The 22745-nt window shown below is 41.9% G+C and overlaps 1 protein-coding gene across 2 annotated transcripts in view; it reads left to right on the top strand.

The window, feature by feature from the left end:
* IGF1R (insulin like growth factor 1 receptor) overlaps window positions 1-22745 on the top strand; it is a gene marked incomplete at its 3' end in the record, with an annotated part of 171652 nt that overhangs the window by 13920 nt on the left and 134987 nt on the right. For both annotated transcript variants that reach the window (XM_080626493.1, XM_080626492.1), the window contains exon 2: window positions 15462-16007. In XM_080626493.1, the coding sequence (XP_080482619.1) occupies window positions 15462-16007 (546 nt within the window). The remainder of the gene's footprint in view (window positions 1-15461; window positions 16008-22745) is intronic.

Below are 22745 nucleotides of genomic sequence, written 5' to 3'. Positions count from 1 at the left end.
ACATGTGCGGGTAAGAGTTAAAATTTCTTTTTTTCCCCCCTTCCTAGAACTTACTGTTGGCAGAACTTTGGTTTTTTGTTAGGAACTATTAAATTACATTACTAGACTCTGCCCACATTGCATATGTGAGAGTAAATTCTGCTGAAAGGGGATTTGTTGGAAGAAATCAAAGGGAGGATATATACTGGTCTGAGTTATATTTGGAAGAGAGCTATAAAGAAGCCTTGAAGTACCGCTTTAGGAAGGGAAAGCTTGGTCTAGTTCCCCGGAGGAATAAGAGGAGGTGGGAGGTAAGGCTGTCCCTTCTCCTCTGTTTATTGCATCCCTTCAAATCCTAATTGTAAAGAGTTTTTCTGAAGGGGTATTAGGGAAGGCAAAATAGCAATCTGTGTTCTATGACTATACAAATGGTCTTAGAATCGTTGAAGCTTGTCATGGATGCACACACTGATACACTGGGTTAAAACAGAAGTGAAGAACGAGGAGAAAGAGAAGTAGACTTTTTTTCCTTGGAAAGTGTGTACAAGCTTTTCCCACTCTTGCCATATTTAGGATTGCAGAAAACTGAGAAAGGGGAAAAAGAGGTGGTTGATCTTGCTGTCTGAGAACATCTTCCAGTCTTGACAGGTTAGGTGTGTGGTTTTCACATTCAGAAAAGCTGATTCAGTTGCTCTGGCTTTTGCAAGAGATGAACTAGAGAAATAAATTGCTCTGAGAGGGTGTGAAGAATTTTCCTCTAGAAGAAGTTGAGCAAACATGGAACACAGAGTTGCATGGTTGAGATTCGGTGAAGCATGGGAAGGACACTGCTTTTCAGAGAAGTATGATGCTTCTTTAGGGTGTTGTGAATTCAGAAGAGCAGCCACGCTTAAAAGACATGTCTCAGTCTTACTGAAGGTTACAGGAGCTGCGAGAGAGCTTTATTACAAGTGACCATGGCAGTTCTGAAGGCTGTTGCTCACAGAGAATCTTCAGTTACTTAAAGCCACACCTTGATACCTTACACCTTGTTTTGCAGGGTCTGTGTTGATGTGTCCCAGGACAAAAGCACTTTGTTAAACCAATTAAATGCATAATATTTTTATAATACTCGTGTTTTGGAAAAATCAATATGACCAGTTTCCCTTTGAAACAACAAGAAGCGTGTCGTGCTGACAAAGGAGAATGCATTAGGAAGTAGTGCTTTGTATCCTCTCAAGAGTAATGGGCTCTTGTTTTTTCTTAATCAGCAGGATGTTCTCCTGTATGTCAGATGTCGTGGTTGTTTTTGTGATCTCTATTGGAGAAGAGCAAGGGGAAAAAAATAAATGTCAGAGAAAGGGAGTAGGTTTAAATGTTTCAGAGCAGCAGAAAGCTGCAGTCCTATGTTCCTCCGGTTTAGTAACATGGGTAATCACTACGTTGGACACTTTGTGTTTGTTTGTGTTTTAAACAATAAATAAAAGAACAACTTGCCCTTCAGAAGAACAGAATGCGTAGCCTGCTTAAATACTCGGGAGCATAAGGGATATAATTAACCCTTTTCCCTTCGGCTTGGTTACGTTTCAGAAGGCAATGCAAGATGTTTGAAACATTCGAAATGGCTTATTTACCAGTTGGCTGAAGTAAGGGGTTTTCAAGCTCTTCTTCCTCTCTCCATTGCCTTCTCCTCCTCTCCTGTTTTCTGACCTGCACTTTCCAGATTTGTTGCAGCTCTAGTACTGTTGGCCTTTGTTCAAAAACCCCCCAACTTAAAAACAGCCATTGAGGAGAAAAGTTTATTTCCTGTCACTCTTGCTCAAGGCTATAGAGAATAGATCTTGGAAGTTTAGGCGCTTGTTCAGGCCTTTCAGAGGAATTTTTAAAGGGTGCTCTGCTTTTGATGCGTTGAAGGGCAGTGACTTGAAAGGACTGACAGCACAAGCAGGGTTTGGCCTATAGCATGAGCAAAACCTCTTGCTGTGATCCTGAAGGATTTTGCTTTGCTGACCAAGTGCTCAACCAGCACAAATAGGTTCTGAACTGTTCTCTCAAGGTAGCTTTGGTGTGATTCAGTGAAGTGGGCTGAGAGGAGACAGAACCTGAAACGCTTCCAACTTTTTGTTTTCCCTATCTTGACTCTCCTTGAAGAATGTGAATTAGTGTGAGAAAGTGTCTGTAGCTCCCACTGGGTCAAATAGAGGTTGAGATAAAAATACCTGTCTCTGTGTGGATTGTAATATTGATCGTCATGTGGTAAATAATTCCTTGGCAGCAGGATCACCAAGTCGGATGTTTTACATGGTATTTGTAAGTTTTGGGGCAGTCTTGCTGCTGGCTCTGTGCTCAGGCCTGGTTTTTGTTCTTTGATGGGTATCTTCTTCATTATTTCCTTTTAACCAGCATTTCCGTTCTCATAGAATGTCACGCTTTGGGTTGGTCGATGTGAGTGGAGCTCACTCGATCTATTAGTTCACTGGCTGTTTAGCACTTAGAAGTTGTGTTATTTGTGCTGCCTTTTATTTTCCTCTTTGGTTTAACTCAACTTTGGCTTTCTGAATTGTGATTAAAGCATAATTCTTGAGTGTTGTTGAGAGAATACTGTCTTCCTGTATCCTCTATATCAAATGTAGCTTGAGAATGGTCTGTAGGTTGCGTTTGTAGTTTGCAGCTTTGTCAATGGAGGTAGCTGATAGGTACAGGCTTTTGCAAAGATGCTGAGTGAAACCAGAGCAGGTCGGACACTGACATGTGTGACTTGAGCCCTAGTGCAGGGGTGCATGGAAGCATTTTACATTGTGGCAACTTTTGACTGTGTCAGGGTGAGCCATTGTCTTGGGCAAGTAGAGAGGAAAAGGGGAGAGAAGGGAGGGCAGGTAGAGCTCTTGTGGCACTCTGAGTGTGGGAAGGGAAGGTGGTGATGGGGACAAAGTCTGCTTTTGTTGTCCACAGAGGACACCAGGTATTACTGTGGCTGTGATGCCACCCGACACAGTCGTTCCTGTCATCGGGAACTCTCTTTTTGGGTGGTTGCCTTTTCCAAAGCAGGCTGGAAAACTTTGTTACAGACTCTGTGTGGCCTTTCTCAGATCTGGGACGGTTCATGAGTTCAGGACTTCGCTGTGTCTTGAATTGCCAGATAACTGTGGAGGAAATAAGGAGGCTCAATCCTAGTTTGTGCATCTGAAGTTGAATGAAGCTGGCATGTGGTAAAGCAAAGCACAGCCTGCTCAGATATGTTTTCTTAACACGAAACCAACCAGCCTTGCACAAATACCGTGGTTTTCTTTCACAACAGCACTGAGAGGCCAATGGAGCTGTCAGACAAGTGAGGCGAGGCCAAGGACTGTCCATCAGCTGTGCTCTCCAGATGATTTTGCCTTCAAGCGAGCAGTCGGAAAGGAGTATTTTGGTGTTTCGTGTCTTCCTTTGTGTTTAGATGCTTTTAACCTGTGCTCTTTTTTTTTTTCCTCCTTTTCTGTTAGTTTATGTTTTTATTACTCAGATCAGAGCTAGTTTAAAGCTTTACACTACAGCTGTGTTTAAATGTTTATGTGGTGCAGTTGCCCAGTGTAGTTGTGCCGTCAAATACCCGGTCTGTCGATGCAGTTTATATTGGCAGGAGCTGTTTGGCTGGTGTGACCTCATGTTTAGGCAGGCACATCAGAACTACAGGCAGAACACCGTTGTTCTGGGATGGCTGTAGTGGCACCTTACAGGATTGACAGCTGGTTTTACCATACATTGATGAGGAGTGCTGATCAGGGTGCTGCAATCAGTTCTGGTATTTCAGAGCTTGGTGAAACCCTATTGTGTCCAAAGGAAGCGGTCATGCCAAAGTTTTGAATGTCAGGTAGTCTGGATCCATTAAGAAATTTTCTTTGATGCAGTCCTATAACCTGTTCTGAAATCTTGTGAGCAGCTTCTTGCCTGTATGACAGTTTCCTTCTTGTGAAGAGCTGTGCAGGATTATTTCTGCTAATGGTCCCTCTGTTTGAGAGATGGTTAGTGAACATCAGGTAATGTTTTCTTGTTGGTCTTGCATATTACACAGTGGCTGTGTTGTTACTCACGATGAGAGTTTCAGAATGCAGTGAAACTAAAGAATATGTCATTCAGGTTTATGTATTTAAGAGCATGTTGCAGGCTTCACGTGGTTTCCCTTGCTTCCCTTGTTCTGTCTAGCTCTTCTCTTGTTCATTGCAGTGGATGAAGTTCATTGTTTAAAGTAATCCCTAATTTCTCTGAGGAAGGATTTTTTTTTTTTTTTTTTTTTTACCGTAGCTTAATTATAAATATACTTACTATAATAATTTAAATATTAAGTAGTACACACTTGTTAACAAAGAGAGCACTTTGCTGCAGAAACACTTACTCAGTGGGCTGTGGTTCCAGGTGTTCTAGTGCTAAACCAGCTTTTGACAGCAGCAGCCACTCCACGAGTCTGCAGGGAGGGTGTTTGAATTGTAATTCAGTCAACCAGGTCATGGTGGTTGAGAAGTTCCATTGTGGTTATGAAAATACGGGTCTGAAAAGATGCTCCTGCCTCGGATGAAAACTGCCTTTGGAGAGGATGAGATCTTTCAGGGTAATGATCTTTCCAGCAATGGTGCTTTTCAGCAATCAGTTCGGGTTATACCTAGTAAAGCATGTTTAGATCCACTTTCTCCTAGTGAATCCCTCATCTCCTCTAACTTCTTGCATCCCTTTCTTCCAGCACTTCCCCAGTTTTGGCTCAGAAGGGGAGCAGAAAAGGCAATCCCTGATGATGAGCTGCTGAGTGAGATGTGCTATGGCTGTGTTTCTCTCACTCACTTGCATGCACTGCTCTCCCATGGGTGGATTTGTTAGGCATGCATTAGGGCAACCTTTTGCATCCCAGGCTCTCCAGAAGTACTTGCCAGAGGATGAACAGTAATTCTCCTGCTTGCTTTGCCATTCCAGTCCTCATCTAGTAAAAGTGAATGTTGTGACAATAATTGCAGTTGCCAAGCAATGGAACTCAGTACAACTAGGCTGATTAAATACCTAAACCATTTTGTTAACCAGAATTACAACAGTGTGCATAGGCAGTGTCTAAAACTGTATATAGGATTGGAAATCCAGTGTCTTGGCCACTCTGTAAGGGTAAAATGGAGAGTGTGGGCTGAAATGTCACCTTGAACTTAAAAGCCTTGTGAGTAAACCACTGATGGCACTTCTTGTAACAAGGTGCGTATTTAGTTTTCATATGTGCTTTTTCACTATTTTACAGTGAAGATCAGTTAATTGCTGAATGGAAGATCTGCATATATATGTTGAAGATCCTATACTTGGGTTTGGAAGCTTTTCTTTATCTTCAGAGGAATGAAGGCCTTTTAGCTCTGGTAGCTCAGTGTGCCTAAAAGGGCTCTAATTTTCCATGCTTAACCTATTTTATCTGGTTGCTTCTCACCTGTGTGCATTAAGGGTGCTTTGTTTGTGGTGAGACTCACCTTGACTGACAGAGGTGTTTTTGCCCCCAGTTACTGTGCTGTGGTGCCTGAGACAATAAATACCCTGTGTGAATGCTGCTGTTCTGGTATAAAGGACACTTCTTTGGTTGGGCTGTGTTTATGATACTAAAAGCAAATCAGCAACATCCAATTGGCCAGAAAAGTGAGTTCACATAAGAACTCCTACTGATATAGCTCCTCTGGTTTATATTTGCCTTAAATCGTGTGCTGGTGCAACTGTTTTATGTTGATAAGGCCTGAACTACCAGTCACCTTGTCTCTGGTGCCAACCCACGTGTTTTACCTTGTATTGGAGGGGAAGGTTCTTTATTTCAATCCAGTTATCTCATGACTGGAAAGCCCCACAGCACCTGCATATATGTAATTTAATATCTTTAAAGCCCTTTTTGGGGATTGCAAGTTGGTCATATTTTAACTGCCTGGAGAAAGCAGGTTACAGCACGACCGATGTGATTTTAAGCTGCATGGCTGCCGTGTGAAGGGAGGGTTGTAAGGGCTCCCTGTTCTCTGAAGTGAACTTCGATAGGACTGTCTTTTCCTTCTGTGAAGTTGAGTTGTATTCATTTACTTTTACACTGTCTTAAATCTCCATTCAGGTGGAAATACAGGATTAATGGAAGTTTCAGCTCAGTTTGTTAAAACAGAAGCAGTCTTACGGAAGGATGTAGGATTTCAGTGTGTGATTGCATAGAGGTGGTTAGCACAGGGGGGTAGGGCCATGTGCTGCATGTTGCTAAGAGTAATTGCATCAGACTTGTGTTTTTTCTGTGGATCAAAGTATAGCTTTGTGATGACTCTATTAAATCCTTCTGCTGGGCATTAGGGATGCAATTATATGTTATGATACTGTTTTATCAGTTTGCTTCTAATGCAGCCTCAACGATCTGGTCTGCTTGGCCAGTCATTGTTTAAAAACAAGGGAAAGCTTCCCCACACTTGCCAGAAGTGTTTCCTGGATTACTGCAGGGTGGCAGCTCAGCAGGCAGCTAAAAGCATAGTAAAGTCTCCCTAAATGTGGGTTGCCAAGGCCAGCCACATGATGGATTTTCATTCTGGAAGAATTGGCTGCTTATCCCGGCTACCTAAGTGTGTATCCCATAGGTTCCTCTCAGCCAGTTGCTGAGTCACTTGGATGTGCAGACAACTGGGTGAAAAATAAATAAATAAAAGCATGCACACAACTGTTGTTTTTAAAGGTGGAGAAGAACAGTCCCCAGGAGAGACAATTTCTGTTAAGCTCTATTGTCATCACAGATTGTGAAACATAAATTCAGTGTTATAAACAGCTTGTAATTTCAGTCTTCCATTTTTGCTTTAGCAGGCATTAGACTGAAGCTACTGGCATAGGCTTTAAACATTATTATTACAGTTAAAAACCTGTTTTACTCTTGTACCTATTGATCATAACACGCCACCTACTCGCTTCCATGTCATGTATTCTGTATGGAATGGCATGCTCTTTATTTTGTGGTGCTGTCAGACAAGTGATAACGCAGGGTAAGAAAGAGTCTGTCTTCCTGTGAAGTTGGAGCATGTCTTCAGTGGGTTAGACATTACCTGCTTTCTTCTGCAGGAGTTTTTTGTGTTTGACTTGGACACCTTTCTCAAGCTGGCAAACCTGACCTCAGCGTAACTCCGAAGTGTTGCACTGTAGTTAATGGAATTCTGCTGGAGTTGCATTCAGCTAGTGCTTCCACCAGGTTTGCCTTCCTTGCGAATACACAGGAGCATCTTGCCAGAGGTCTGTGTGTTCAGCTGTAATGTTCCAACAATGGCTTCCGATGTTTGACTTATATATTAATGAGCATTAATGGGTGAGGAATTTACTGTAGGTTTATTCTTTCTGTTAGCTTTTGGTCTTCTTTGGTTGAGAATCTTGCAGGTGTTGTCCATAACCTGGGCACTGCAAATCACTCTGGTGCTGCTTTTACTTGGTTTAGCAGTTGGGATTTTGGGATGATCATGCAACTCAGCCACTTGGATGATAGCTCTACAATACCTTCCTCCATTTCTGCTCTGTGTACCCATGGGGATGAACAGAAATCCATGCCAACTGAGCCACTCGCTCATGCTTTGCTATTTCTGTAGTAGGAGGTATCAGATGCGGCTTCAGAAGAGCCCCTGAGGGATGTGCTGGGTCAATGCAGTCTTGATGAGAGAGGATTCATTTGGGGATGACTTTGTCATGAGGATGTTTTCACGTGAGCTAGGCTAAATCTAGACCTGCTTGCTCTGGTGAGCTGTGTTAGAGAAGGCATCAATCAATATTATTAAAGGGATTCGGTTCATTTTGTTGGCTCCATTTTTTGCTAAGCTGCTGTTCCTGTTGACATTCAAAGTAAAATGTTGGCAGAGAGAAAGCAAGTGAGATGAAGGACAGAAATGTGATTTATTCTGTAACTTCTTTTCTGTGTAAACTTACGGGGAAGTTGGAGGAAGTTCATGGAAAGCAGCAATGCCAGGGATATCTTTAGCCAATGACAGCTGAAATTGCAAGAGCAGAAAGGCAGAGGCAGTTTGGAGTTTGTGATGTGGGTTGTAGTCCTTCTGCGTGTTATTTTTGTGAATGTTTTGTTCTGGTCAGCTTGGTAACACACTGGCCCTTGGACTTGGAATATATAGTTAGCGTGGTAAAAGAGAAAATTGAAGTAGGATGTGTGTATTTTCCTAAGGGCAATGGGAGATGACGAGAACATGTGTGCAGAAGGGGAAACCAGTTAGTTTTTAAGGGATTTATGCCAAATTTGATTGGTCTCTTGTGGCACCGCTTTTTCCTTCCAAATCTGGGAGAGGAGAGTTCTGTGAAGGGTTGTTAGGAATGACCAGTGACACCAGGTAAATGAATGATAATAGACTATATTTCTGAGCAATGACAAGCTGCACTGAAATATAATCTCCAGTCCCTGAAGTGTTTAGAAGATCATAGTGGTCTGGCTTTGTCCTCCAAAGCTTAGCTTTTAATTAAATGAAGAAAAAAACCCCAAGCCCTCTTCCTGGGCCTTAGCTGTGTAAACAAGAATGTTCTCAAGACTTACATTCGAATGGGAACAGTTGTTTTTTGTTTGGGTTTGAGTATTCCCTTTCATGTTTTGCAAGCCAAAGATGGCAGTTGTGCTAGTGCTAGAAATACAGAAGTTGAAATGCAATTATGGACTTGCTTAGGACAAGCTAAAATGGTGGCTGCTTTCTGGATTCTGGGGTGCCTTTTATTTGTGTATCCTCATGTAGAGAGATGTATCTTTGTGGTATCGTGGTAAATGTAAAGCAATTCATGCAGCATATTTGATGAAAAGGAATAGTTCAGTGGTTAGGGAGACAGCTCGTGTAGATCTAGTTCCCTCCTTGGTACTGGTTCTGACATCCCAAGAGGTAACACAGAAGCCTGCTTCCCTGGGAAGAGATCTAGTGATTGATGTGACACATGCAGGATAGGTGAGCTTAGAGAGTACAGAAATTTTGTGGGAGGTTGTGTAAGTACATTAAAGACACTAAAATATATATTTCATTCATAGTGTCACTACGAAGGCAAAACCAAGAGCTCAGTGGGTGGTGGAATCCTGTGTTAATGTAAAGTGTCATAAGCAATCTCTCCAACCACTGATTTCTGTGAACTCCACATTTAATTTCTGCTTTGCATAGTATGCAATTAAAGAATCCTTAGACTTCTGTAGTAATTCTTTCCCCTGTGTCTGCAGATGGTGCAGCTATGCTGAAACTTCATGGGCTCGTAGGGAAATCGTGGTTGCTGATCGGTTCCTTCTCAGTCTTTCTGCAGGAACAAACTAGGCTTAAGACCAGGCCGTGGACTGCCGTCTGTGTCCAGCAATGACCGAATAACAGCACTCCCTTATTTTTCTTCCTCAGGGCTAGGCTATATGGCAGCCCTGATGTTTTTCTTAAAAGAACCGTAATGCTTAGCAGTGAGAATGAAGAGAGAGGTTAAGGTCAAGTTTTACTTTTCCCTGTTTATAATCTCTATGGGCGTAGTGTTTTCAGTCTGTTCCCTCTCTTACCAGTAATGTGTCCTCCTGCTCTTCCGCGCAGCTGTGTACAAAAGAGGCACCTTTTAAATCAGCTGATAGGCTTTATCATACGTTCAGTTCCTTTTTGCTAGCCTGATTCTAACCGGTTTCTCAGATAACATAGTGATTAGGATGCTGTCATCAGACACAGTTGTTCTTTAACTTTCAAGTATCTGCAAGGGATTTTTCTGGGCAGTTGGTTTTTTTCCAACGTGCCATACAACCCCTCTATTGAGTTGATCCTGTATATAGTAAACATATCCATATGCAGGCCATTATATGTAAATCCAGCCAGTGCAATAAACGTGTTCCTTGTTCCTGCGAGAGAGGGGTGGTAACTCCGGAGATGCTTGCCTTAAAGAGGATGCAGCATGCTGGGATCTGGGATGAGGGCTGCTGGACTGCAGCCACATTCAGTAGCTGCTTTGGACCCTTTTTTTATAAGGACCTGCCATAGATTAAAACTAAAAAACACATGATGAAAAGGAAGTGGCTCTGTTGGGAATAAATAACAACACTGTTCAGAAGATGTGCTGATCTCCCAAAAAGGCCCACAGCACTGAGCTGACATTACTGAAGGATGACGTGGTCAAGCCTCTTTCATTAGAGGAGCTGGGGAGAGAGAGCGAGGTTACTGTGTTCAGTAACATCAGCTCTTCGCTGACCAGAGAGCAGCAGTAGCTGTCTGGAAAGCGGCACACTCATTGAAGTGGAGTGTGCTCAGAAAAAGCCATTATTGGCAAAGTGAGATTTTTCTTGCGGTGGTGGTGGTGTGAGCAAGCTGCTCTCTAAAAGTAGAACTAGCCACAGTTGTTTTGTGTATTAAGCTTTGTAGTTTCTTCTTTGTGTAGGAAATCATCCAGCGCTGATGGTAACACACTGTACTTGTTGCCACTGTACGGAGTTTCAGGGTAAAGGAGAAGTTGAGCAACCTCATACCCTCCCTTAAAGAAGCCTTTTGAACCTTGTGGATCACAGATGGTCTTCAGGATGGGTGTTGTAACCCCTGGGCAGCAAAGCAGCACAGGATTAGAACAATTGCTGCACTCTGTGTCTCAAGTGACTGAGAGCTACCTTGGTGCTGCTTTGTCTGAGATGTGTTGCTGTTGCGAAAGGTGGGTAGTGATGGTTGCTCTGTCTTTAACTTCTGGCTAGTTAAGAAGAGAGAGGCCAGGCTGTTCTGTGTAGTAGAACCGTTCAACATTACCCAAAGAAGTAAAGGACCCTAGGCAAGGCTTAAGATGTGAGTGTGTATTTTCTTCAAGAAAACCCTAAACAGTTCTGTTTCTATAGAGCTTCTAAATGGAGTAACTAGGAGGAACGCAACATTGGGAAGCAAGAACTACAGCAAGATGAAATGGTTTCTTGTAGGAAATGAATTCTTCTCTGCACAGTGGATGTGTAAACTGTCAGTCCTGCCCTATAACACCTCAGTATTGATAATGCATTAACTGCTATGAATATATGTACAGCTGTGACATGCTGTAGCAAGCAGAAGTTGTATGGTAAAGTGAATGCTGAGCAGCAGACTTCCTGTAGCATCCCATTTTGCAGAAAGGACGGTTCCCTTGAAATACTGAAGGGCAACAGGCAAGTCCTTTTAGGAGTAGCTAGTGACCTGAAATAACTAGTAAGTATATAAAAAGAATAAAGACCTGCTGCATGGAGTAAATGATTATTTGATGATAGGTGAGGATCAAATAGCAGGTATTTATCAAGGTAGCGAAGTTCTTTTCCACGTCAGAATGGTTTTTAGGATCAAAATGAGCATTAGCAAATCATAGTTCAGGTTGAGATGAAACTGCTGGATCACTGTACTCTGAGCTCTGTCACACGACACATGGCTTTGGTCTGCCCAGTCTGTATGTACTCGATAGTGCCAACTTGCTACCCGTGTGCTGTGCAGCATGTATGTTTGTTCACAGCCTCTGCTCTGCTCCTTGGTGCCCCAGCCTGGAGCAGCTTTCGAGAAGGAGACTTGCCAGGAGATGCTGCCAGATCAAGGAGCAGGCTGGAGGTCGCATGAGTTACTCTCCAGCGTGCAAACCTGTTACATGCAATCATTTTTCCTCGTAGTTCATTGACCCCATCTCAGTTACACGGTCAGGCTTGGATCTGTTCTCTGAGTAGGAATGAGCTGCAGCTCCTCAGGCTGTGTGTGGACTGGGCTTTTCTATTACCTTTGGAAATTTACTTGCCCCCGGGATGATCCCAGAAAATAAAGAGCACAGGTAGGTTACTACTTAAGGCAATAGGTGAAGCTCAGGACTTTTGGACTAAAGCCCTGCTTCCAGGAAGGCGTTTGTGGTAGTCTAGGTAAAGAATTTATAGCTTCTCTTTGGTGTTTTGCTGTATTGGAGAGTTACCTTTTAAACAAATAGTGTATTTCTTTAAAGACCTAATTTCTGACTCAGAACTAGGTGCTTTGTTCAGGGTAAGTCTGAGAAACGATAGGCAGTTTAAGGAAAAGCTTGGAAATTTGCAAGTAGCTGAATGAACGCAGCATCAATCTGACCCTTGGTAATTATCCTGTGTGTTTATAATCTACTTCAGACTATTGGGGCAGGGTAGTAAACAGATGTTGAATTTTTTCCTGTTAGTGAGCAGAATAAATACATAATAGTTACACTTAATTCGGAATTGGGAATTGAAACAAAGGTAAGTTATACTGGTCATGGTAAAAAAGCGCTGGAGGCTGGAATATCAAAACTGCTAAATGGAATAGAAATGCTCCAAAGAGCATTTTATGTGCACATTGTTGTGTCTGACAGACCAGTTTATAGAGTAAGTCCTTGTACTTTTTCTCTAAAATGGGATCCAAAGAAAACACGGCACAGCCAAATGGAAAGTGTAGTTGACTTTGAGCACTGATTAATTTGTTTTTCTCATAATCCTTTTCAGGGCAGTGAGAAAAACGTGAGAAAAAGCTGAGGCATTGTGTGGTGTGATTAACTTCTGTGAACAATGTCAACTTTACAGGAATCCCTTCGAATAAGTACAACAAACCAGAACATGTGCCTTAATTGGACCTTTTTCCCCCCAAAGTCAGTGTGGACCAAGGTGCTCGTCCTGTTTCACCTTTGAGTCTCTGCACTTCTCATTATATGCATAAAGTTCTGCAAAATGTAACTCAGTAAATGAACTAGGAAGTTCTTAAATCACCAATGTCAACAGCATGTTCATCTGTAATCAATTCCTAACTTAGAGCCCACTGGACTTTATCCTTTTCCGTATTAAGGGGATGATGTTTCATAACTGAGGGAAGTGAGTGCATACTTTCGCCATAAAGTTCCAGAGATCTCATAGATTTATAAAAGCATTAAATATCTAAAATTAAGTAACTTTCAAGCTGAAAGAAACATGCAGCTAAGAGCAGGATGACTTTTAAAGCCCAGCCTTGGAATAGATGCATGAACAGATATATAATGCTTTAGTTAACGGTTGCTGCCATTTCTCTTACAAATTGTTCTTTAGGGTATTGTAACTCAGCTGTTTTTAAACCCATCACTCTGGATCTTTGCCTACAAAATGTCAGCACAAGTGCAAATTTTATTTCTTCAACAAAATAAAGGGCTTGGAGCAGTTGGGCTTTCTAAAATTTCATGGCAGGAAAATAAATTGTGTTACTTTGCTTTGCCATCCCAGGAGCCATCGTACTGTTCACCTTGTCCTGCCAGCAGGTAGAGACAGAAACCAGAACGGTTCATTGGAAGAACATTGTGTGTTCTGACTTGTGCTTTTTAAACAAGAGAAGCCCAATGTTGGAGCATAAATCTACTCATGTGATTGTTGGGCTGTGCTTTGAGCAGAGGACACTCGAGGGGGTGGATGCAGGGATGGTTGCTTTAGAAGAAAATCTTGGAAGTCGGAAGCAAGACATGGATACCAGCTCATTGAAGGAGTTTAGTCTGGGTTGAGGTTGTCTTTCCCATGCTTTCAGGAGGGAAGCCCACATGTCTGCTGCTCATGACTCAGTACATCTCTGATCACATCTACTATCCTGGAGTACTTTAACATTCCCCATGTACCCTCTGGCTTCTAAAGCTGGGGAGTGCCAACCCAGTCACCCTTTTTTTAATGTTTTCCTGAAGTTAAAGCCTTGGCACATACTCCAGGCTGTTGCATGCAATTGTTCTGTAGTCAGTATACACTGAAATGGGGATTTCCTGTGTTCACAGTATGTTAGAGATTGGAAGGGACCTCAAAAGATCATCTAGTCCAATCCCCCTGCCAGAGCAGGAACACCTAGATAAGGTTACAGGTGTTGCTGGTGGTGGTGGCCAAGTGTTACTGTTGGTACGTTAGTTCTGGTGTTTTATTTATGTATTTTGAAAGGTATAGGGAATGAATGTTCATGCACGTAGCTGGTTCTGGTGCAGCAACTCACCTTTTAATAGCCTCTGCTTTAAGCTTGGCTCTTTATAGAAGGAAGATCGGGTAATAGTTGGTGTAGAAAACATCTATTTCTTAACAAAGATCTCACCCTGTTGGGTTTTTTAATAAGTTGTCCCTCTAACAAGAAAGTCTTTAGTCTTTAAAAGACTTTAAAGTCTTTAAGGCCTTGTCAGGTATTAGAGTTGCTGTGGTTTTAGCAGGCGAATGTTCTGGATCCTTTGTTAGCTTAAGTTATTAGTTGTAGATAAGTGCTGTGGGATAGAAAGACTGCTTTCTATTGTCAGTGCAATTGCTGCATCTCTGGACAATTTGTCTGGGTTAGAATTTGAAGTTTTTTGGCTCCAGTGTTTGTTTAGACCTTTTCCTTGTCTGAGGAGAAGATGTTGTTAAAATAATTAAGCCTAGCATGCATAAAAAGAGAACCTTTCCACAAAATTGAATGCTTGGGGCTTATTCAAGTTCTGTGTTGCTTAAATAAACCGGCATTTTACTCTCTTTGCTTACAAGCAACTTATCTATTCCGGGGAATCTTTTTCCATATTTTCCACAAAAGACCTACTCTGAGGGTTTCCAAAACCAGCAGCTCTCTACACTCTGTAGTTCTTTGTTTTACATCAAAGTGCATTTTATGTGTCTAATTATTACATTATTAGTACACTTCCAGCCTCTGTAACATTTTCATTGTTAAATTCATATGTCTGATTCATTCATATGTCTGATATGGAAAGACCAAATAGATAGAATTACTCGGGAAGAATCCTTTTGGTCATTGTTTTCTTGAGAGTGCCTTGAGTTCAGCCTGCTGTTTCCAAGGGAAATTCCTCACTGGGATGCTCTGTTCTTGTAAATAAATTTATCCTGTGTTTCTTAGAAACTTCTTTAATGTCTTGGTGCCAAAATTAGTGCAGCTTGGTTCACTGGAACATGCAAAGAGGAATTTGGTGCATTAGGTACAAGTGCTTTCTTTTCTTCCCAGTCACAGTGCAGGCAGTGCTGACCACCTTTCCATGGATTTCATGTTATTGCTGACCTGTTGAGAGACTAGTGTTCAAGAATTAGGGCTAATCGGGCTTGTGACCATGGGGAGAAAGAGTCACTTGAGAGAAGTAGTTCTCTGGAAGGTGTCTCTTTGATTTGCATGTATCTTAAGAGGGTTGGGTGATAAATTACAATGTAATAACCTGTGGATCGCTATAATACCTGATTTATTTGAAGTCATGTGGCAAAGCCCCTGGTCTGGTCACATGTCATGATGTAATTTGAAGCAGGGTGTGCAGATGCATCTGGTTTGTCTGCTTCAGTCTAATGCAGCTTTTTTGCAACATCAATAATCAACCCACATTTTTCTGTGCTACATAATGTAGACAGCTTGTGTGTCTGTGCTGGTCCTGGTAGTGTTCATAGCGATGGGTTAAATGAGATGAATGTTCAGTGTAGGTGTAAATCAAGTTGTCCTTTCCTATTTTAACATTGCAACCTAATTAAGAAGTTAAAGATCTTGTGGCCTCAGAATATTCTACTTTCATCCTGATCTAAAAAGGCGTAAAATGCCTTTATTTACTAACTTGCCTTTCTCCTTTTCCTGTTTCAGTTTGTGGGCCAAATGTTGACATTCGCAATGACATCCATGAGCTGAAACGCCTGGAGAACTGTACGGTGATTGAAGGTTTCCTTCAGATTCTGCTCATCTTGAAAGCAGAGGATTACCGCAACTTCCGCTTCCCAAAGCTCACTGTCATAACTGACTACTTGCTGCTGTTCCGTGTGGCAGGCTTGGAAAGCCTCAGTGATCTCTTCCCCAACCTCACAGTCATTCGTGGGAGGAACCTCTTCTACAACTATGCCTTGGTTATCTTTGAAATGACCAATCTTAAAGAGATTGGGCTTTACAACTTGAGGAACATAACCCGCGGGGCCATACGGATTGAGAAGAACTCTGACCTGTGTTACCTCTCCACAGTGGACTGGTCTCTCATCCTAGATGCGGTGTCCAATAACTACATCGTTGGAAATAAACCTCCAAAGGAATGTGGGGACTTGTGTCCAGGAACAATGGAAGAGAAGCCATTGTGCGAGAAGACATCTATTAACAATGAGTACAACTACCGCTGCTGGACCACCAACCACTGCCAGAAAAGTAAGATTTGAGTAGATAGTGTGTTTTTGTTACTTCTTTCTGAAATCAAGGTTTAATTTTATGTTTTGTTCTAAAGTCTTCAGCATCTCAAACTTTTATTCTGGTCACGTGCAGTTCACGTAACAAGTTGTCCGCTAACTGCACATAGATTCCTCTCCATCTAGTAAGGGGTCGTCTCATTTGATTTAAAAAAACCCAACAAACCAAAACCAACAACAAAAAAACCAAGACCCCACGAACTTCCTGGCTTGCTTCCCTGTGGAAAATGCAAAGCAAGCGTAGAACTAAAGCCATTATAACAAAGCTGGAACCAGTTTTACCTCCCTGGAGGACTTTGGCTGGAGGTGGCTGTTGAACACTGTCTCCTCCTCCTTGCTGAGGTCATGTTATGTGTGTGCCCAAGTCATTGCCATACCGAAGCTGTTAACTGGACTTAGTTTGACTTTGTTCTTTGATTCCTTTGGCAGGCACCTTCAGATATTGCTGTAATGGTAAATTCTGTATATGAGAACTTGGCTTCTGAAATCAGATTTTACAGTATAGTCTGTAGTATCAACCAGTAAGTGGGTATCTGGACTCTTGGGGAAATTATCCTTGCCCTTTTTATTCCTGTGAGGCATGACAGGGGTTATGTCTTTCTGATAACAAGTATTAGCAAAACCAACACCTGATCTCACTTTTTAAAAATAGAGTAAACAAATTCAGAGTTTACTCAAATAACATGATTACGTGGCAGGCTTTGTGAGTTCATCCTGTAACTTCATGAAAGCTGAGCCTCGCAGTATCAGTAAGGCTTAATTACAAGCAGAGCTCACTTGGAGGAACAGTTCCTAAATTCCACATGCAGTCCTGACCAGAGCTGCTGTACTGATAGTAAACACCAGTGTGAGAGACACCAGGGACAGGGCTATATTCAGGTTACCTTCGTTTGGGGTCACCACTTTTTAGTAAAGTGGCTCATCAGTTGCTTGTGAAGCCCTCATGTTAAATTAGAGCTGAAATTAAAGTACCTTGAAGGGCAGAGTCAGTCAACACATGCCAAAAATATCTCTGGAAAAAAGGCATTTGTAGGGCTGTGCTTTTATTAATACTCCTTAAGGGAAATTCTGTTCTATGATTCTATTCTATGAAATGAAGTTTGGTTTTAAACAAAGAAAACCCATCAGCCTGTTACTGGGGAACTCTGTGACATGTCCAAGGTAAGGGACATGAGCTGTGTCTCTTTCTTACCCGGTGCTGATCTGAGTTGTTAGGCTTCTGCAGGCCAAATTTATGTCATGAAGAGAGTGTAACTGTTGTCTACAGAGAGTGATCTGGGTGATTTCTGTGCAACCTCATGGCCTTCAGTGGTTTGAATGGATGTAACTAGAGTGTATTTAGTGAGATATAACAGCTTGCTTGCTTCCTGTTGTGTGCTCTGGCTATTCGGAATAGACAAAAGTAACGTCCAAACTTGTTGACTTTTAGGGGAATGTTAAAATAATTTGGATCCCAAATGCACATGATGAGATGTGTTTGAATAAAATGAGGTTATAGTTATACTGTGATGGCAGCACTTTAAGGCGAGGGTGTAGACAATGTTTTTCTTCTCCTGTATGCTTTCATCTGACTTTTGTGGGAGATTGTGAACAAAACAAGTATTGGAGAAGAGCCTTGAAAGGCTTGTTAAGAGCATTAGACTATGCATAAACAGCATAGGTTTAGAGTATCTTGAGATGCAGAGCATATAAAGAAATGAGCAAGCTCTAATCAATAGAAGGAGTGAGAGAGTTGAACCTGTTTAATCTGTTTGTTGTGATAAGCCACTGACTTTGAGGGAGAAGGCTTTAAATTTGCCAACCATTCATCTAAAAAGAAAACAACCCCAAAGTACTCCTATTCTGAAGAAAAACAAGGGAGGTATAAATGTGCAGTTGTTCAAAAGGAAGCTTTTTGTCTGTCCTGTTAGATTGCTTGGACGCTTTGGCAATGAACTCTTGATCTGGAGAGGATTCTTGCAGTACAGAATTACACAAGACATGAAAAAAGAATAGAAGCAAAGACATTGAAGTTATTGAGTGTTTCAATCTGCGTTTGCCTGCCCGTAGAGAGATGACACCTATGTTATTTTCCAGGGAATATTTTTCTAGTGTAGTATCTAATTTAACCCTGACATTCTCCCTGTGCGTCACAGTCATGTTAAGCTGAAAACGCTGTCTGTCACTCAGGGTTCCTTTATGCCTTTTTACTTTTCTTCTCTTTGGATCTGTGGAGGAGTGTATATTAAGTCTCTTTTGTCCTTGTTTAGGTTTTACGCTGAAAGATCTGAAATTGGTGGGTAAATGTTGTGTGGGAACACTCAGTACTTTAAAGTAGCCTGGCTTCTGTTTAGTTCTGCTGTTGAGTGGAAGTTGTTTTTTTCCTTCATTTTCTTGCTCACAAACAAAGGAAGAACCCCTTGCTTCCTCTTCAGTATAACTTGTGCAGAAACAATGTTGAGGGTGGAGGGAGGAGAGAGGGAAGGATACGCTTAGAATAAGCCATTGACATTTCTACAGTAGAACAAGCTACAAAGAAGCTGCAATTTTTACTTTTTTTACTTTTTTTTTTAAGGCTCAGCCTAAAGTGTTATCAGCTGCTCTGTCAGTTTGGTTGCCCTGGTTTCTGTGTAGCATACATGCATTCCTTTACCTTGGGAGTGCCCCAGGCAGCAGCCTCACAAGCGTGCTTCCTTTGGAGCTGCGGGGTGCTGTGTTGGGGTTGGCATGCTATCACCTCTCTGACTTGCACCTACCTTCCTTTTGACATATCAGATGCCAGCTGTACTTCATTTGGGATGCAGGTCCACACAGAAGGATCCCTCAAGATAAAAGGAGAGTGCTGAAGTTGTTTACATCAGTGCTTGTGCTTTGAGGCACAGGTAGAGACGGGAAAGATAAAAACTGAGAGTCCAGACATACAAATAAGATCATGGCTTGCTTTTTCCTCCCCCTTTCTGTGGCAGTTGTGACTGCTGGAGATGTTTTTGGAAGCTGCCTGAATCTTGCTAGTGATTGATGTGAGAACCAGAAAAACTGTTCCTGCTGTGCCCCTGAAGGACTTGTCTCTGACACTCCTGCTTTGCCTGTGCATTGGTCTACTGGAAGGAAAACTTTGGTTGTTTTCTCTATTCCTTTTGCTGATGACTAAGTTCTGAGATCTGCTGCTTTAGTTACTAGGCCTTTGTAAGCCTGCAGAAACCAAATGTAAATTACAGCCTTGAAAGCCTGCCTGGAAGTTCAGGATCACTTGTCTGCCATAACCTTTGTGGTGTTTTGTGAACAAGTCCAACGAATGCTTCCAGAGATGCTTTTGCATTTGCTGGGGCCATAAGAAATGAGGTAGTTTATGTGGAAAAGCAATAGCCAAACTAGCAGTGATCCATATATAGCATACATGGTATAAGGGTGTTCTTTTTCTTTATCTCAGCTATTTGTCCTCTCTCCATCCACCCCTGAGTTACATTGGAGATGCTCTGTCAAGCATTAGCTGAAACCCTTCCTTTTGTACTTGGATAAGAGAGAAACTAGAGATCTGGTTGTGGGGAGGACAGACTGTCAATAACTGCTTTGAAGGGGTGATGGCTTTAACTGCAGCTTCTGTTTTAAGAGCACAGTCTGGAAGTCTGGGTCTTCCCTTTGTGAGAGCAAATTCTGGTGCTGCACAGAGGGGATGAAACAGGCTTCCCATAAAAACAATAAATGTGTATCTGAATTGCGTGAGGGGCCTTTAAGATTAGATTTGTCACTGGCATAAAATACTGGCATAAAGTAGGTTTAAATTGGCATTGTAGAGGGAACGTGGATTAGGGCCATAAGCATTAAGCACTTGTTTCAAAAGAGGCGAATTTGATGTGAAAAACAATAGCTCACATGGACCACACTCCACAATACAACAGAAGACGACTTTCAGCTTCCGAATGTGTCAAACTGAAGACCACAGAAAAGGCATGTGAGGATTTGGAGGCTGATAAAGAAGCAGATGGCAGCTTAAGCACAAAATGTTTTTAATGAAAATGTATCCTTATTCCTTTTTGAATTGGTTTGACAGTGGCCTGAAAAGATACGATGCATGTGTGGAATGAGGAACAGGAGGGAGAAAATGACAGTGAGTGGGAAGAATGGTCCATATGTACCTTCTACTAAAATGTTTAAACATATGGAGACAGTAACATGATGTATTCTCACAAATATTCGGAACTTGCTCCTGTTTGTTTACACGGAGCTCAAAAGATAATGCGGTTGAGTGGTATCGTTTGACATCACTTCATTGACTTGTGCAGTACTTCCCAGGGTAGCCATCTGGGAATGTGCTCCCTGTTGATTCAGCAGAGTAGTGGTGAAAACCATGTGCTGGATATTTTTTTTTTTCCCCTTCTCTCCTCCTTTTTCTCCCCTCTTTGAGGAGTATTCACTCTATTCCCTTGTCCTTTAGAAATACTGAGCATGTGTCAGCAATGTAGACAAGAAAAGAGAGAGAAAGAAGTAGGGAGCCAGAGGTGCCAAATCAAATTGCCCTTATTACATCTGCATGCTTTTTTCTGATTGCTGCTGCTTGTAAGGTTTTTGATGTGTTTTCTTAAACTCCAACATACAATAAGAAAATGCATATATCAGAGGACATCGTGTTTTAAGAGTTAGACTCCTTTTAGTGAGCAGATTTAATGTAGTACAAGCTTAAGTGAAGCTGGTGTGTGTAATGCCAACCCTGCCTTTGTTGGGCTGGAAATACAAATACTGCATAAACCATTGAAAGGGATGGGGTGTTTGTCCGTTTGGTTGCTGTACAAGCTCACCAGCAAATAAACATCAGCTGAAAGGAATACACAGAAGGGGAGACAATAAAAAAAGGCACAGTTGGTGTCACCGAGTTAGGAAAACCTGGAGCATGTTAAGAACTGTTGTTGGTGTTTTCATTCTGAATGAAGTTTTTGCTTGAGCTTCGCTCCCCTCCTGAGCCTGCTCTTGAGCCAGAGGTTTCCCAGAATTTTTATTATGGCTGTGAGAGCATATTTAATGAGGAGGCTGGAATGGCCACAGAGCGGTTCAGGCCAATGTGCAGTTACTTACTGCAGCAGTGGTTGATGTTCTGAGAAAAGGGCTAAAATTAAACAAATGTATACTTGGCGTTTTGCTTTGTTCGCTTGTAGAATGCCACAACCTGGGAAGAGTATCTTGAACCTTGCAGCTTGCACTAGTCACCAAGCACTGAGTGCTCACACTGAATACTCAGCCTGGCTTCCTCGTTTCTCTTGGCACTGAGATGTGTAGTGTTTTTGAGAGGACTTTAGATTCTGGAGTTGTGTTTTCCAGTACTGACAGACTTGATGCAGTTAACCAGGCCCATCAGTGACACTTTGCCATGGGTTAAAAACAAACATTGTAAAAATCTCTTTAAAAGCTTAGACCATTCCCCCACATTTTGGAATAAAAGGTTTTTGTCTTCTACTCACATGTACACACAGTTTTCTCTTATCCTTACAAAACATCATGTTTTACACTTGCTTCAACTTGCTTTATCTTTTCCAGTCCAGAGGTGTGTTTATGTTCACTAGGTTCTATGTAGCCATATTCCAGTGGCCATCCATGCTGCTGGATAAGTTTATTTCATTTGATATCATTTATGATAATGGTGAAGGGTAATTAATATATACTATTCATTGTGGAATGACAGATTAGTGTTGCCATGATTGCATTGGAAATTCAGTGCTTGTGAAATGATAATCGGGAGGTTAAATGTATGTGCTCGTGGATTCTGAGTAACGCAAACTCTATTTTGCATAGTGACCATTCTGATTTAAGGAAAATGAGGATTAGCAGTTCTGAACCTCACATCACACTTGCCCAAACGAGGAAGTGGAGGCTGAGGTTTTTTGTGCTTTATGTAAATGCATCTTATAGTCACAGTTGAACAAGAGCATGATTGAAACCTGGCTGGACAGAAAGTTTTCCTGGATCCACACTGTGCCTGTTTCATGGCTTCAGATGTTTGCCTCATGAAACTTTGAAATCATGAGTAATGCTTATTGCTGCTTCAGTATGGATTTACTTGAATTGTCTCATGCCAAGCAACTGCTTCACTGTCAGAAAACTATAAAAATATAATTGGAGATCACTTGTAGGAAATAGCCATTCCCTGGTTTTATGGGTTGCATGTATGTTAATCCCTCAGTTCGATTTCTCTGATACTCTGTGCTAAAGGGTGGAGAAGAAAACCAGCACCAGTCCTTCTTACAAGATGCAAAAGCATCACTAGATTGTCACGCATGGTGTGCGCCCTTTATATGTGTAGTGCTTGAGGAGTCCTAGTCTGACCCCTCATTACATGGAGGCTCATGGGAGAAGGGAATGGACTTGGTAGCCCAGGGGGCCGGAGGCTGTGGAGCAGAGGGGGATAGGAAAATGATTGTATTCAGTGACTGTTTCTAAGATGTTGCTTATTTATTTCAGACTTAAAACCAAGCCCTTTACCACCTCAGTGACAGCCTAAAGGTGCTTCAAGAGGCACTGCTGCATGTTAGGGATGTTTCAGAAGTCTGATAATCTTGTACTTGCTGGGGTTGGAAACAGACTGCTTTGGGTTGGTTTACCACACTTGTGCTGTTCTTAGTGACTTATTTTCATTCTCGAAGAGACTGAGGGTGATGCATTGTTTAGAGAATCATTTTTGGGTTTGCTTTCCTGTGCAGCAGTACCATGTTGAATCTATAAACTTAAATAC

This window comes from Psittacula echo, assembly GCF_963264785.1.
Source record: "Psittacula echo genome assembly, chromosome: 10".
Lineage (NCBI taxonomy): Eukaryota > Metazoa > Chordata > Aves > Psittaciformes > Psittacidae > Psittacula > Psittacula echo.
The sequence above is the reverse complement of the archived record's forward strand: the minus strand, read 5'-3'. Positions and strand labels throughout refer to the sequence as shown.